Here is a 17500-nt window from a genome sequence, read left to right as displayed (position 1 = left end):
ATTTATTTGCCTTCGCCAGTAGTGTTTAAATAATCCATTACCTGAGGTAGTACTTGCGCATATTCCTCTAAATACGATACAACTTTGCATCGATGGACGTACTAATAACGTTGTTTGTCTTTGTACGAGGAAGGTGAGCTAAATGCACTTGCACATGGAATATACTTGCTGAATATTAAGTATCAGCAGATGGAAAGACAAATATTTCTTTGTGGCTGATCCATTAGGATATGCGTATTTAGTTTCGTTTCTTTGTTTTGAAGCTCTTCTCTTTTGAATTTTATCTTTCGCTCGCTTTCCGTTTGCATCAAGACAAACACACACATATTCAATCGAATCAATGATTGTTGTCCTTTCCAACAAAAAGGGATGTAGGGAGCTTGAAGACAACTAGAAATAACAAAAATAGCAGTCAAATTTCTCCTCTAAGCAGAATCTAATATATTTTAAAAGTGGAATGAATTTAGTCCGTGGTATCAAACACCAGATTTGATATGGTCTCCTACCACCACGACTGCCATGACCACCAGTACTACGACCACCGAAAACATTTTAACCATATATAAAAAAATGAAATTAATTTCACGAATTGTCATTGGTTAGTGATACTCTTGTTTTATTCTATGTTGCGAGTTTATATCACAACAATGTTTCGTTTTCATTCCCTACCTTTTCATCAGTAAAATAAATAACAGAGATTCAATGTTTTGTATACAGTGGCGCTTTACAATCTGGAACCGGATCCGGGATAGAAAGCACGTTGTTTCACAAATCTTGTTCAAGACACTCTTATTATCGGAAAGCTTTAAAAGTTCTTCATACTGATTGAAAGTTGTGATGAGTTTACCATTCCAGCTTAAGATTTTAAGATTTGATTTTATGGTCGATTGATAAAGAAATGAATAAATTGATGGATGGTGAAATAAAATTCATTTCTTTTGGCATTAGCAGAAATGAAAACTTTCCTTTAATCTGGTATGAAATATACATATTTATGTAGAGATATATTCACCATGATGATGATGATGATGATGATATTCGTCGTCATCATCACCATTATCATCATTATCACCATCATTATCATCATCGTCACAAAACAGTTTTGTGCTGACGGTGCTTCTGTATTCCGAATGAAGGAGCTGATCTCTCTTCAGACGATGAAGCAGCTCTGTAGGTGATTTGGCCCCTGCTGCCGCCTGAAGAGGCAGGATATCTAGGCGACCCACCGATGTATGCGACAAAACTCCCTCACAACAGCACGAGCCTTCTTGGAGCAGAAGTTGGGATTCTGGACCAAATGTTTGAAATATCACTCAGTTTTCACTCTTACATCGGAATTCGTCTTCTTTTTTGAGACAGATGTAATGGCTTGCTTTTTCAGCGGCTTCAGTCAGTTTTCTGGCAACATCTTTTGTTTCCTTCGCACCTAATGCCAGGCAACTCAGCATCGAGTGAACTTTCTTCCAGCATGTTTTCCTCTAAAACCTATTTTTGAAGGAAGGCATTTGTCTCCCACCCATTTATTTTGCATCAAACGTCTTACGCTCACGTTCATGTTATCGTGATATTTTCCTGTTCTATAATAATGTTTTAATTACAATAATGTTTATATTCTAAATGTTATGTTGGTTTTGATTTTTAATTATATATTATCATCTTATGTGTTTATCTTAATTTAGTTCATATTTATTTTCGTAAATAACACCTTACTGATGGTAGTCTTAAAGTGTTCGCTGAATAGAATTACTGAAATTGATCAAAATGGCAGACATATCTGTGCGTTGTTACTCTTTTTAAAACTCTTAAAATTCAATAGAAAATTCAACAAAAATCTAACGAAGTAAAGTGGTTCCAATGTATTCTCATTGACAAGAGCCGAAGTGCTGGAATAATATGGAACTCTTATTTCTGCTTGCCGATTTAAAATTTGGTATTTCTTTTGGTAAGATATATGGAACAAATGTCTACCTTCACTAATGTCGAAAGGAAAATGAGGCATGTTGGTCTTGATTAAAATTTCATACACTTGTAAAAGAAATTCTTTTCTCACCTACGACGAGTGTCGTTGAAGTTAATGCATAGCGATTTCTGTTAGATAAACTAGGTACGTCCAAAAGTATTCAAATTGAGGTTTTACACCTTCTACCCAAAATATTTTGCCCGGGTTGCATTAGTATTGGTGGGAAAACATAGAGTCGGATACTTTTTGAATGGATCTCGTAAAATATAATGTCGTGTCTATGGACATAACACAGACGCAGACAATAGATACGAGCTGTAGACCTAAAAGTTATTAGATGCTTGTCAGCTATGCCAAACAACTAGGTCTTTTCAAATTTGATGTTTTCATGTCAGATATCTATACATTTTGAGAAACATGTATTATCTTTTTTTCTTTTATTCTGGAGCATCAACGTCATGATTGGATGGTGGATTTTGTAGAAGGAAGTTATGATGTCAATAAATAGCTCTCCTATATATGCATACATATATGTGCATAGATACACACGCACACATATTAGTTTTCATTTCACTCAACTTTTGATTAATCCTGTGTCAGAGAAGTGATTTCATGTTGATATTTGCAAGCTAAATCAAGAATGAGAAATCATAATTTGCTGCTATTATGACCTATCCGTCATAAGAGTTAGGCTCATGTTAAAATATTTTCGTCCAAAACTGTAACGTCATATTTAATAATATTATTATATATTGCAAAAGGTAGTGAAAAAAATGAAGCATACAGTATGTTCTATTAATGTAAATATGATAAAATAACATTGAAAGACAGTAAACAAATATTAATATAAAACTATATACATAAATACAATATCACGTTGTAATATACACTAGACTTGCATCCAATATATTATATTTGCATTGTAATCAACTTCCAAGTATTAGAGAGATATTCCCTTCGCAACCTTTTCATAACCAAATATCAGTTTTGCAACCTAACTTTCCAGATTTTGTCATTATTTTCCCCGTGTTCCTAACCAATTTGATATTCAGATAATCTCAGAAGGTCTAGATTCCTTCTAGTTAACAAGAAAACGTATCGAATTTCCAGAGTAAGAGCATGTAGTATGACTTTTGTTGGTAAGGAAGATTGCGTGTTCTTTCTATAGCGTTTTAAATAGATATTCATTTATGAAAGAAATTCGGGAGCCAAAGAAAAGTCTCCAGTCAGTCTGTTTCTGGAAGTGCATCAGGTGCGTGGAATCTATGAAGTTAATGAATGCTTTTTCCAAATTTTGGTGCAACACCAAATACTTTAGTGGTAGAGGGTAAGTCGATAACATCGACCCTAATGATCAGCTATTTCTTATTTTATCAATGTCAAAAGTATGAAAGATAAAGTCGGACTCGGCAGTATTTGAACTCAGAACGTAATGTGCTGGGTGAAATGCTAAGCATTTTGTCCGACGAGCTAACAATTTTGTTGACATGCCTGACTTTGGGTAAAAGAAAATTCGGGAGGATCAGGTAATCATGATTTTATTCAATATATTCCCTTCTTCGATACACAAATGTTCTGCAGCGGTCGTTTAGTTTTTCTAGGTCCTTTAAAAGAACGGGGAAGGTTGTGCTTATAACCAGCCCTTACACGACAACCTTAAAACCAGGATGTTTTCAGCACCCACCCGTATTTATCAATGTATGCATATGTACTTATGTGTGTGTGTATGTGTGTGTGACATATATTAGTAAAGAGATTATAGAAATCGAAGTTACGCTAACTAAATTTTCAATCCGAATCGATTACGTTCCTTATCTCAGGTTTGGACTTGAGGTACTGAATATTTCCATATAAATTATACTGAGATATTCACAATTTCTCTATTAAAAATGTTACACATTCCTAATAAGTGTACATATCACAACTCTGTTACGGAATATGAGTGTCTAAACATATTAAATAAATATATTTATATGCGAACATTTTTGGCAAGTCGTATGTTATATGTCATGTCATAATTCTGATAAAAATTTATTATGGAAGTAAAACAATACTACACAGTTAAAGTATAGTTATAGAACCATAATTTGACTTTTGTTTTATTCTGTAATAATATTTTTATGGTATCCGCATTAGGTCATTGACACAACGTAACTTGAAAAGAATAGTGCCAGGAACATAATTGTAAATGTACAAAATATTTTCTCATTTTATAACATACTTCCACCACAAGATAAAAGACAAAAAAAATTATGTCTATGTTTTAAGTGATTTATTACGTCTCTTTCATGAGGCAATGGTTAAATAAATATATTACTTTGCCAATGAGAATGGTATTTGAACGAAGAATAAACAAACTACTATCCGTTACAAATAGCTGTCATTTAAACATTCATTTTCATATATTGCACAGATGTTTTGTCATTTATTTAACTCTTCAATATCAGAATTACACAAACATGAATTAACATTGCAGTGAATTCAACTAATTATTAGAATGGTAGAGTAGGTTCAGTAGTTTTGTTTAGTTTGCAAATAGCGTTGATTCGTCTATAGTAAGTTTAAATGTGTGTGTGTGTGCTCATGCGCATAACACACTTATCATGAAATGGTCATTCTCTGTATTTTGACTCGTACCGAAGACAGCTCGATTTACAAGCAAGCGGTTTCGGGTTCAGAACCCAATGCACGTTACTTTGGGCCGGCAAATGTCTTCTGGATGGGTTTTGTCGAGGGAAACATTGATGAAGCCCTTCATACATACATACATACATACAAACAGATATACATACATACGTATATATATATATTTATATATATATATATATATATATATATATATATATATATATATATATGTATATGTATGTATGTAGGTATATATTTATATCGGCAGTAGATCGTATATACGAGAAACCACACGCTAAACAGTAATGCATTTATATGAAGATAGTATGTGGCCGATCATAGAGTGACGAATGATTTCGCATCTATTAAATGTTTAGGATTCTAGTAGGCTCATCGGACTGTATAGGCCGCGGGCATATAACCTCTTTTCAAATTGGATATACAAAAGCGTTAGAGTGTCCAATTAAAAAGAGGTTATATGTCTACGGCCATTATATTCCGACGAGCCGTCTATAGGGCAAAGCATTTTATAGATGCCAAACTATCGGTCACCCTAAAGCTGGTTATATAAATAAATGCCTACATATATATATATATATATATATATATATATATATATGTGTATGTCTGCATGTATCTGCGTGTGTTTAGAGTCCGATAAAATCAGTACCAGTCCTTAAACAAAATAAATACTGGGGTCCATTTCTTTGTCGAAGCTGTTGAAGGGTTGCCCTAACATGGCTGCATTACAGTGAGAGAATCAACAAAAGAATAAGATTAACAGGTATAAACCATATTTACCAATTAATAAAAGCATATATTTACTGGAAATATACTAACAAATAAGAAGTGTGTAACGTACCCCAAGTGAAAAATAAGTGCAAATGATCATTTCTCGTTGTTCTTTATAATTCTTCTCGAGCGGTCTAAAAATACAAATTAACTTTACTTTCATTCACATGCATAATTTTTGGCCTCATCCAATAGTATTTAAGAGAATGAATAGCATTTCAACTAATGATTCAAGCAACCATGCATAAACTACTACTCTGCATATTCACTTATTCCTTTTATATTATGTTACAGGCTACTGTAATGAGAAATGTTAGTTTCTGCCAATTCGTTTGCTGGAACGTAAATTTTATTTGGCTATTCTATTGTCTTGAAAACAGAATAAATGAGATAGTTTTATTTTCTCTCTCAAGCAACTCGGTTATTTTTCGACATGGCCAATTTTGTATGCTGTGTGTGTCGTAAATCAGAAATTAGACCCGCAAAGGCTTTGACGTGCTGAACCATTTCACTGAAATCAAATCAATGATGTTTCATTGAATAATCTTAATATGATCTTTCTACATATCTAAACCAAAATTATGAAGTATTTGTGTCTAGTCATAAATAAAATATTAATATACATGTGAGTGTGTGTGTAAAAATTATATGCTATACCTGATTATCGCTTTCACTGCGATTTGAAGTGACATAAAACGCTGTAAAGCACAAGAGGAGAGTCTGAAGATCGTTAAGAACGAAAACATTCAGCGGAAGGCAGCTCAAGACAATGAATTGTTGCTGAGAGCACCCTGAAATGCAGTCACTCACATGTATGTCGTAAAATATACAATATGTTCCCTCTTCCAACCGGACAAAGTCAAGATTTCCCCCACCATGTTTGTTTACACATATTTACTCAAATACAGAAAATATTGCGTTTGGGTTTGGGTAAAGAAAGAATCAGGATCACACACCCCATGTTTCAAACATAATATGCGTTTCTACTATCTCCTTTGAAAACCATATATTTGCGTGTATGTATCGAAGTGATAGATGTGTATTATCCCCCCCCCATATATATATATATATATATATATATATATATATATATACACACTAACAGAGACCATAATCTTCTGAAAAGTGCTGATGGAGAATTTTTAATACTGACGCGTCAGTTTCAGTAATTTCCGTTGCCTCATCATTCAATACGGCTGGATCGTTTGGCTCCTCCCGGACTATATATTTAGTATATATACGTAAAAGTCGAAGAGGGAGAATGGGTGCTCAACACCGCATTGATGGATAAAATATCATTATTTGTGTATTAAGGCTACCATTAGTTTCTTGTTTCGAAAACTGTCTTATATCTTAACAATTTTTCAAGCTGATTACCTGGAGCAGTGGTATTCCTCTCCATATATAACTAAAACACAAAATTTCTGGTAACATGTGTGTATGTATGCTTGTAGTGTGTATAATTATGTATTATGTTAATATATTTTCTACGCCTCGTTGTTTTTGCGCATTTATAAACAAATGCATGCTCACATTTTCTTTTGTGTGCATGTACATGATTATAAAAGTCAACGCTCGCGAACAAACCGATAACTGAAATGCAAAATAAATTATCGAGAAATATGTAAATAGACCTGTACCATCTGTTTATACCTTAAAATCAGTTTTAAAAACACAATAATCATTTTAGTCTTCCATTTGATGCGTTCCCTGCTCTTGTAATACACGGAATTATTGAAACACACAGCGTTAATTTAAAATGTATTGAAAATGTTGAATACAGCTACGGGTTTAGATGCAAGAGTATGGTTTCTTACCTGTCTGCTAATGGTTTCTGGCTATCTTGATAGATACTTAACTATAAACATAATAAACTTCCTATCTAACGAGACTCAACACATATTTTTAAATTGATTATAGTTTCCAGTAAAGATATATTTCTCACCATATTGATTTACACTCTTGTGATAGCATAAATGTATTTAATTTCCTGAAAGGGATAACGTATCATTTTCCTAATTTCAAAGTATTCTCTCACTCTACAATCCTTGTACGCCGAACGAAATGTACTCGCCAACACATTTTCTTGGTTACATTATCGCCTAATCCGTATCACTGTTACTCTACTGAATAAACAAACTCGAAATATTCTTCACCCAACTTCAGCAGTCTAGAATTCCAATTCCTACACCCGTATTTCTAACACTAAGAAATTCAAAGTGAGCATCAATCGCAATCGTTAAACAGCAACAACAACAATGGTAACGACGACGGCGATGGCCACAGCAACCACAACAACAAGAAACGCAACACTGAGTTAGAAATGGTATCGGCAAAGCTTTTGCCTTTCTGAGTCATTAACAAATAAAACACTTCAAGCCACATTAACAAAATATAACGAGAGTCTACGGAACAGCGAGACGGATTGAACCGAATAAACAGAAGTTTATAACGAAAACGCAATACCGCCCTGGCTGAGATTTTGAACTCAAAGCACCTCATGCCAATGTCGCTAACATTAATGCCATGCCCCGAACTGGCTGAATCATCAGCGAGTTAGAAATAATATATGCTTAGCAGCATTCACTCCGGTCCTTTACGTTCTGAGTTCAAATGACGCTGGTGTAATCTTTGTTTTTTCATTCTTTCATTGATGATGACATAAACTACCAGTCATGTACTGTAGTCGTTGTAATCGATTTGCCATATCTGCTCATTGTAAGTATGAGAAAAACAGTGGTTGCATGTACCTAGTGCCTCATTATACTTCTTTAGTAATATTGAAGAGTTGTCTTTTAATATGTGGAATGTCTCTTTTATGCATAACTTACAGGCTGAGTGTTGACCCTGTTATGCACGTATATGTGAAGACAAAGTAACGAAAACATATTAGTGGAACAATACTTTTACTCATTAAATTTTTAGTCTTCCGTTTCGTATTAAATCAGTGACAATAAATCATTAATATTTGGTGTGTCAGTGACTAATGTTTAGGTACCAAATTATGGACGTTTTTGTATGGCAACTACGTGTCTTTCGCGTAGTAATTATTTTACCTTCAAACCGTGGTCTGTGATCAGATTACTTGGTTGGTTAGTAGATATTTGAAATAAATACCAACAACTATTTGGTAACGTATATACATGCACATGTCGAGGGCTTCTATGCGAACATTCGAAATACAAGTCGTAATAGCTAAATTCATACTATCTTCTTTATAAAGGTGTATATTATGACAAATACGTACGCCTAAATATATAGCATTCGTGATGATCATAGCTGCAAGATTTTTCATCAGAGCTTCGCTCAAATATAATTCTCCTGGCACAAAACAAGAAAACAACATCTAGCTTCTTAAACTTGCTTCTTTATAAGCAGTTTGTTGTTGGAGCATTCTGATGTAGGAAATTAGCGAACTACGAAACGAATTCGCGAATACGGCTTCTTGTTGAAATAATTAAATTATACGGAAAATGTTATGAGAAAAAGCGAAAGCATGTAACCTCTCTTTTCAGTTATCTACATATATTTATAGAGTTATGTCTAATCGCTTTGGGTTGTAACAAATTCATACACATTCCCGACATTGAAGTTTACTTAGGTTGTATGAAAGAAAATTTACAGTTCACAAGTCTAGTGATTTTCACCGTTATATTTTATTCTATTCGTGAGGGTCACCGCATACTCGCTTGACCTGCTGGAAATAACTTCTAAATACATCCCTAAAACCATCTTTCCTTCTTAACACGGAAATGATACGCCGGATAATGAAATGTTCTGTATGAAGCTTGTGAATATGATTATAGTTTTGTACGTATACTGTTAGACTACTTACGATTGCATGAGAACCAGGCTTAAAGAGTAGTACTAGGGTGGATTTGTTCATCCAAAACCTCTAGACGCAATGTCCTGGGTCTGCCATAGTTATATATATATATATATATACAAGTCTGAGTGTGTGTTTGTGTCATTTTGTCACTCACAAAGTACTTCATAATTTGAGTTGGTGTGTTTACATGCTCCGTAACTTAGCGTTTCGACAAAAGTAAGCAATAGGATAAATACTAGACTTAAAACTTCACAAGTACTGGGGTCGATTTATTCGATTGAAAGACTCCGAGGCGCTGCGCCCTGCATGGCTGCAAAGGAATGACTGAAAAAAGTAAAAGTGTATATATATATATATATATATATATATATATATATATATATATATATGTGTGTATGTATATATGTATAATCTATACATAGAGAGAGAAAGAGGAAGGGGCAGAAATAGAGAAAGTGTGGGTGTCAGAGAGAGTGGGACAGACAGAGATACACACTTTTATCACGTATATATAATATGTGTGTGTCTCGCTGCGAATTTTATTTATGCATGTATGTATGTTGAAATATGTATGTATTCACACGTACACTCATAGGTGCTTACGTGTACGTATGTGTGTGCGTGGAGATTGTACATCAATATTTCGAGTGTCAAGATAACACGTGAACTTGTATGTCACTACTACATTATAAATTTTGGAATCGAACCAATGGTCCACCATCTCTGCAAGAGCATCCTTTATGAAGGAAATTAATAAATGAGTAATGCGGTAGACAGCCAGACAGAATCGCAAGCACGCATACACACGCACACATGCACACATACTAACACACACACGCGCACGTGTACATATGTACCCTTCACAGACATTTCTTTTGTGATAATGAGAGAAAATGTCCTCTGTGGGCATCTCCGCTGAAATATTATAACGCTTCTCAAATGTCAAATAATTATCTTTTGTAAGAATTTTTTTTCAAAAATGCTTTTTACTTCTGCTAAGAGGTATTAATTGTTAATCGAACGCCATATAATGCAGAGATAAACAGCCTTACATATTTAATTACTGCGAAATAAGTGATATTCTTTATATATATATATATATAATATATATATATATATATATATATATATATATATGTATATATATATGTATATATATATGCATATATAGCGGTATGTATGTATATATGTATATGTATGTATATATGTATATGTATATATGTGTATGTATATATATATGTATATATATATATATATATATATATATATTCACATACATGCAAACACACATGCACACGCATATATATACATATCGAATGGTGATTTGGTAATTTATAAGGATATTTACTAGTGAACATAGCTCTTTTGATGGGCGTTTCCATTTTATTACATAAAATATGTTGTTATTGTTTTATTTTTGTTGATATTTTCCCTCCGATGCAGTAACGAGGAAATGATTTGCGCCATATACAGATAGGCAGCCGTTCAGTACAACAGTTGCATTGAACTGATGGTTTTTCGTGGACTAATCGATAACTGATAAAGAAAAATCGAACTGTAACATATAAAGCCTTGAGGAACTCGTAGAATATATACCTTGTTGATGTTCCTGTATATAAGAAGCGCTCTTTAAACCCTTTCTATCCTGGAGATTGCTTTTATTTGTGTAGTTATGTAAATACATCAATTAAATACTAAAATATACCTTAGTTGATAAATATTACAGCATACCGTGTTTATTGGGACAGCTGACAGATGAAATCAATGTGCCAATGGAAATAAACTGTGCGTTATAAGTATTGCAAAAACCCATGGGAAAATTGTACTACCGAGCAACAAAGCAATAAAAATATATTTCTTGTCACAGCAGCTGTTCAGATGATAAAAGAAGAGGAACGTTACAATTGATTTGCGAATCCCATCAGAAACAAACCCATTACTGAAACACAAGTCTATTATGTTGAATTTTGTTTGTATTCTTTGTGTTGATGTTAAATGGATAATTGAATAGTTCTTGAAAATCTGTTTCTAAAGAAATCTTTTTAATAACACAAACTTTACGATGAGCTTCATACAATCGTGTCCAGGATGTTTAATGTCAATGCCAAGTGTGGATAAGTCTGATTCTTTGAAAGGAACGTTGGTAAGTGTTACTTTTTTTTCTGAATTACGAACACTTTCCTCCAATACTTAAAATCATAAAGCTTATGCTGTTAAATTTATAGATGATCTTGTAGATAATCTTGTTCTTCTTACAGATGTTCTTCATTCTCTTTATGTAGTTCATAATTTAGTACATTAGATCGATTTAAAACATGCTTCGATTATCACGTTGATTATAATTTTCAAGTTCACATTTCCCTGAATTGTATTCATAACAAACACATACATCGATAAGATAAACTTTTAAACACACTCGAACACAGACGTTCGAACACAGACACTTGAACACACAATCATTGGCAAATACAGATATTCTTATTCCCAACATAATTTTAGAAGAAATGTTTGCCCTAATTTTATATGTATATTTTGTATCGTATAAGCTATAGCCTACTTATCTTGTGTTCTATAATAATTTCTATATTTCTTTAGAAATAGTCAGATGCTCAAATAGTCAGTGTCTTTTCTATTATGATATAACCATATCTTATGTATGCGCATGAGTGCTTTTGCAGCCACTTTTGTTTCCTGTATTTCAATTGAGGATCTTTCAGTTTTAAAGCTTCCAGTTCAATCTTTTGTTTGCACGAAGGTTACATGGGTCGCGGTGCTATGTCGTCTGTAGTTATATTTATAACACTGATTCTCGCGTTTTTTCAGAGAATCTCCTGATGTCTACGAGGCAGCTAACGAAATAAATTTGTACATACATATGTATATTTGTATGTATGCTTCTACATTCACATCTTTGAAATAATATAACGTTTTAAGTTTAAAAGTTCCAAAAGAATACATTGCTTTCATGTAGAGTATTTAAAGCAAGATAACTTCTCGCGTCAACTATAATTACAGGAGATTTTCAGATACTACCAAAAGATCTTCCCAAATCAGCTCGGCAGCTAATAACATACACACGACCGCTGCAAATGATTAAATTTTATAAACCGAAATATGTTGTTATTGCCTGTGTGTTTACAAACCGAAATATGTTGCTATTGTCTACCTTATGACGTGTTTTAGCAATCAAATTTATGATGAAAGGATAAAGACGTCGCGCAGTATCCATCGTTTCAAATCAAGCAATTTTTATTAATATATTTCATATCTAATGGTTGAATCTATTCTGATCATCCAGAACAAAACCAAATATTCTTTCACATCTAATTATGAACTTCGTTTTTCATTCTCTCTCTCCATATCTGTTTGTTTCTCTACTTCACTTATTCTTTCTAAAGTCAAAGTCTTACTTTATTTCCTCTCTTTAGGAGAAGTAGCAGCCTTCCTCATAAACGTTATTAAATTGCAATCCCTATTCCTTTACTCGGTAGAGTAATATATTTCCCATGCAACACATGTCTGTACACAGGCATAGGATCAAGAATATGCATAGAAATTTTTTTAGGAGAACCAAGAGATCTGTGTTCAATTAAGCGAATGGTTGATTTTTTCAATATTGGTGATTAATTGCCGATGATTATACGGCAATTACAAGAGCCTAAAATAAACTATAAGAATAATTGCAAAGGCCTTATGTAGAATCTTACATATTCTTTTCATTGAATAACTAGAGATTCAATTATATCCTAAGCAAATTTGAATTATACCCAAATAAGGAAATATATATATATATATATAAATACGTTATTAAATGTATATATATATATATATATATATATATATATATATATGTATGTATATATATATAATATATATATATATATATATATATACGTATATATATATACATGTTATTAAATATATATATATATGTATGTATATATATGTATATATGTATGTATATATATGTATATATGTATGTATATATATGTATATATGTATGTATATATATATGTATATATGTACGTATATATATATATATATATATATATATATACATGTTATTAGATATATGTATGTATATATATTATATATATATATAATATATATATATATAATATATATATATATATATACATGTTATTAGATATATGTATGTATATATATATATTATATATATATATAATTTTCGGTGAAATATTCTAGTTTTAATGATTCTCATTAAACTAAATATGGAATGTTATCCATTCTTTACTAGTGAATAGATATGAATGTTGTTCTCAGCGTGTACATTTTAAAGAGAAAATACGCAGTTAACGTAGAAAAATAAATCGGGTCCAAAATAAATAAGGTGAATAATTAATCATTACGTTTCATTCTGGTATATTCCATTGAATATAACATGCCATGAAAAACTAATAAAGAAAGGGGATGTAACATGCAGAATGAATATTGTGCACATAACTATTATCCCTATGGAAACACTATACAAACCAACCTAGCGTTTAAATCCCAATTGATGCCTGTATGTATATATGTGTATATATATATGTACAGCGGTTACGTACTTACATAGAGTACATGTATTTACGTACTTTTATATACATGCCTAGCAATATAGATGCCGTTACACATAAATAAACTTGTGTGCATACGTATAAATATATTTGCCTATATAATTATATATGTATGTATTTGCATGTGTGCATGTAACTGTGCACGTCCAAATATGTGTGTGTTTATGTGTTGTGTATTTGTTGTGTTTTTGTTTTGTTTATTTGTATGTATTTGTGGAGAAATTTTCGATGATTTTAAAAGGAACATTTTGTTAGAGATCATTAACTCAAGTCGAATCTTTACAAAACTTAGCTCGTAGATGCGCAGGAGTGACTGTGTGGTAAGTATTTTGCTTACCAACCATGTAGTTCCGGGTTCAGTCTCACTGTGTGACACCCTGTGCAACTGTCCTCTGCTATAGCTCCGGACCGACGAAGCCTTGTGAGTCGATTTGTTAGGTGGAAACTGAAAGAGGCCCGTCGTATATATATATATATATATATATATATATATATATGTGTGTGTGTGTGTGTGTGTGTGTATGTTGTGTTTGTCCCCCCAACATCGCTTGACAACCGATGCTGGTGTGTTTAGGTCCCCGTAACTTAGCGGTTCGTCAAAAGTGATCTGGGGTCGAGTTGATTCGACTAAAGGCGGTGCTCCAGCATGGCCGCATTCAAATGACTGAAACAAGTAAAAGAGTAAAAGAATAAAAGAATATGGTTAAGCATTGTAAACACTCAGAGACCAATAAAAAAAGGAATTAGTAATTTAAGATATTTTTAATCTCCGAGTATCTAACGAAAACGTTCCTAGTAAATATTTTTTACGGTTTAGCTTTTACACATATAGACGTTAAAGTTAGCCGATGTCCCATAAAATATTGCATGATACAAAACCACCAAACTCCTTCATTTCTAAACCACGGATTCATATAAAATCTGTTAATGAAGGACAATAAATTAACGTCCTAAATTATTTCTACGCCTACACAACGTGGTTATAAACCCCAAATAATATAAAACATGATTATTCTCATTAAGATATAGATTTGCAGATTTCCATTCTCTCTCTCTCTCTCTCTCTCTCTCTCTTCTCTCTCTCTCTCTCTCTCTCTCTCTCTCTCTCTCTCTCTCTCTCTCTCTCCACACACATAATCGTGGCAGGACACACATAATTATAAAAAATATTATGCACTAACAATAACAGAAATATCAGAACTCTCACAATTCTGTTTTTTCCAAAGATTTATTTTCAGTTGAGAAAGATTTCCCATAGAGTTTTCTTTATGAACAATTCATTTACGATGTTGGGTCTACTCTAGAATATGGGTAACAACACTTGTATAGCATACTATGCCAGAGGGAGTAATTATGTATATCTACATGCAAACACCCTCACTCACCATACACATATCTTTTTCCCGGTGTTCTAGCGATTCTCCCGGCTCACCGCCTTAATATATAGATCATATTAGTAGCATATAAATACTACGCTGAAAAATACTTTGGGATAAAAAGAGACAAGGGATACCCTTGGAAATCGAACCCACATCTCTTGTTGATGTGACAGGCGTTCTGCTATCACTTCCACAATGATAGAAAGAGAATATGAAACAGTTCACAATATTCTACATAGCCTTATGTATGTTATGTCATGTGAATATTCCAATTTATTATCTAGCCTGTTGATTGAATTGCATTTTGAAGAGTAATAGGATTTATATATATATATAAATGTATGTATATGTGTATATACATATACATATATACAAACATATACATATATAAATATATATATATATATATATTATATATTATATATATATACATATACATACATACATATATACATGTATATATATATATATATATATATATATATATATATATATATATATATATATAGGCAATACTTTTGGACCTCAGGCTAAAATGATGATACTTTTGTGATTCATGTACGTAGAATTATATCATTGATATAAGTGAGATGAAAAAAAAGCTGGTTTTGCAAATGCAAACTTTACTGCATATTAGCCATTTCTTTTTCTAAATTTTACATTCGTTTCAATATTAAATTCAAAGCCAGAATTATAGAATAAATAATAAGGAAAACTAATGAAATCTAGTAATATTACATCTAGTTCTGTTATTGCCGACGGTTAAATAAATTACACAATGCTCCACTCCATATGTTATACTGGAAATCATAATGACAGTAAACATTTGTTTATATACATCGTTACGGGCCATAAGTATCTGCCATTTCATTGCCAACTCTTTCAGCCATGACTTTAACCTACTTTATATATTTAAAATATCTGTTGGAATATCTGTTTTTTATTGTAAATATTTGTTAACGCTAGTTGTAATAGAAACGGTAGAAGCAGGTGATTAAATATGTTTGTATTTAGTTTCGTCTTTCAACAGCAGATGCTGTAACACTCCTGCTTTCAGTTTTCCTGTTATCTCTACAAGGTTGATGAAAAGCCTACCAAGCGCATATGTTGTTTGATAGATTATATAACAAGAATAATCGCAACCGAATGCTAGAAATTAATAATTTAATCAAACACAGCGTAACTGAATTAGTGAATTTGCATGATATATGATGCAATTATATATATATATATTGCTGAATACACTTGGCCACATTGTTTGTTAGGACGACACAAAAAATCTTTTCTTCATTTCTTAATATTGAATTTAAAGTAGAAAAAACTTTGAGAATATATAGCCAAGTGTTAATTACAGGAATCGAAAGAGCCCTGTTCTCATTGGTGGACACTTAAAATTTAATCATTTTCGATATGAAGACAAAAGTTTGAGATGAGTTTGAGACAAGTAAGGAGCAAGATTAAGTGAGACATATATGGTTAGTTGGCTTTCGTAACTCAAAATAATTTGTTAACGGTGATTTGTAAAATATTGGTAGTGAAGATGGCCGTCTAAGAATTAAATGTAATGATCTTGACAGATTAGATTTTCTTTTACATGCACATATATATATGTATGTATATATATATATATATATATATATATATGCATATATGTAGGTTAGTGTGTGCGTGCGCGTATGTGTGATTATATATGCATGCATACATACATACATACATATGCATATGTAAGGATGAACTTTAATCTGTCTGAACCATTATATACACAAATAAGTATATATAAACGTCCATACACATGCTATAAACAAAACAAATACACACACAAGTATAATATACACAGACCCATGTGTGCGTATATACATATATGGGTGCGTATGTTCGTATCCTGTGAATATGTAGATACATAACACTCGTAAAGAAAGGAGGAGAGACAAACGGGCTGATATAATTTAACATCACAGAAGACTGAAGTGATGAAATTTGATGCGAAAGAAACGCTATCATTTATAATGGCCTTAATGGCGAAGAGTTTGATCCGCACATAACATTTAATGGCGTGAAAGCAAGAAGTTTACATTCGAGGAAACATTTTTATAGCTATATTCACCATAATTGAAGATATATCGGAGCATTTAACGTTAAGTTGGACACTATTTATTTCTTACGTAACTATAACATTAATTGTCACGGAAAATGACTCAGATATCGCTGAAATTACGACAGTGTATAAGTTCTCTTTAAATCAGAACTTCAATGTCATAGAAGGCTGCACAAGAGAAATGTGAGATCATAACCCAGAATATCTTGCATCATACACTGTCCCTCCACAGAGTTATCC

General features: G+C 32.4%; 1 protein-coding gene across 6 annotated transcripts in view; it reads left to right on the top strand.

The window, feature by feature from the left end:
* LOC115215706 (cys-loop ligand-gated ion channel-like) overlaps positions 1-17500 on the top strand; it is a 538804-nt gene that overhangs the window by 4562 nt on the left and 516742 nt on the right. For 3 of the 6 annotated variants that reach the window (XM_029784995.2, XM_036506056.1, XM_036506052.1), the window contains exon 1: positions 10666-11352. The exons of 1 other annotated variant lie outside the window; for it this stretch is intronic. In XM_029784995.2, the coding sequence (XP_029640855.1) occupies positions 11272-11352 (81 nt within the window). In that variant the 5' untranslated portion in view covers positions 10666-11271. Of the gene's footprint in view, positions 1-10662; positions 11353-17500 lie in introns of those variants that run through there. 2 more of the 6 variants (XM_036506054.1, XM_036506051.1) reach the window with 1 other exon arrangement.

This window comes from Octopus sinensis, linkage group LG9, assembly GCF_006345805.1.
Source record: "Octopus sinensis linkage group LG9, ASM634580v1, whole genome shotgun sequence".
In the NCBI taxonomy this organism is placed as follows: domain Eukaryota; kingdom Metazoa; phylum Mollusca; class Cephalopoda; order Octopoda; family Octopodidae; genus Octopus; species Octopus sinensis.
The sequence above is the reverse complement of the archived record's forward strand: the minus strand, read 5'-3'. Positions and strand labels throughout refer to the sequence as shown.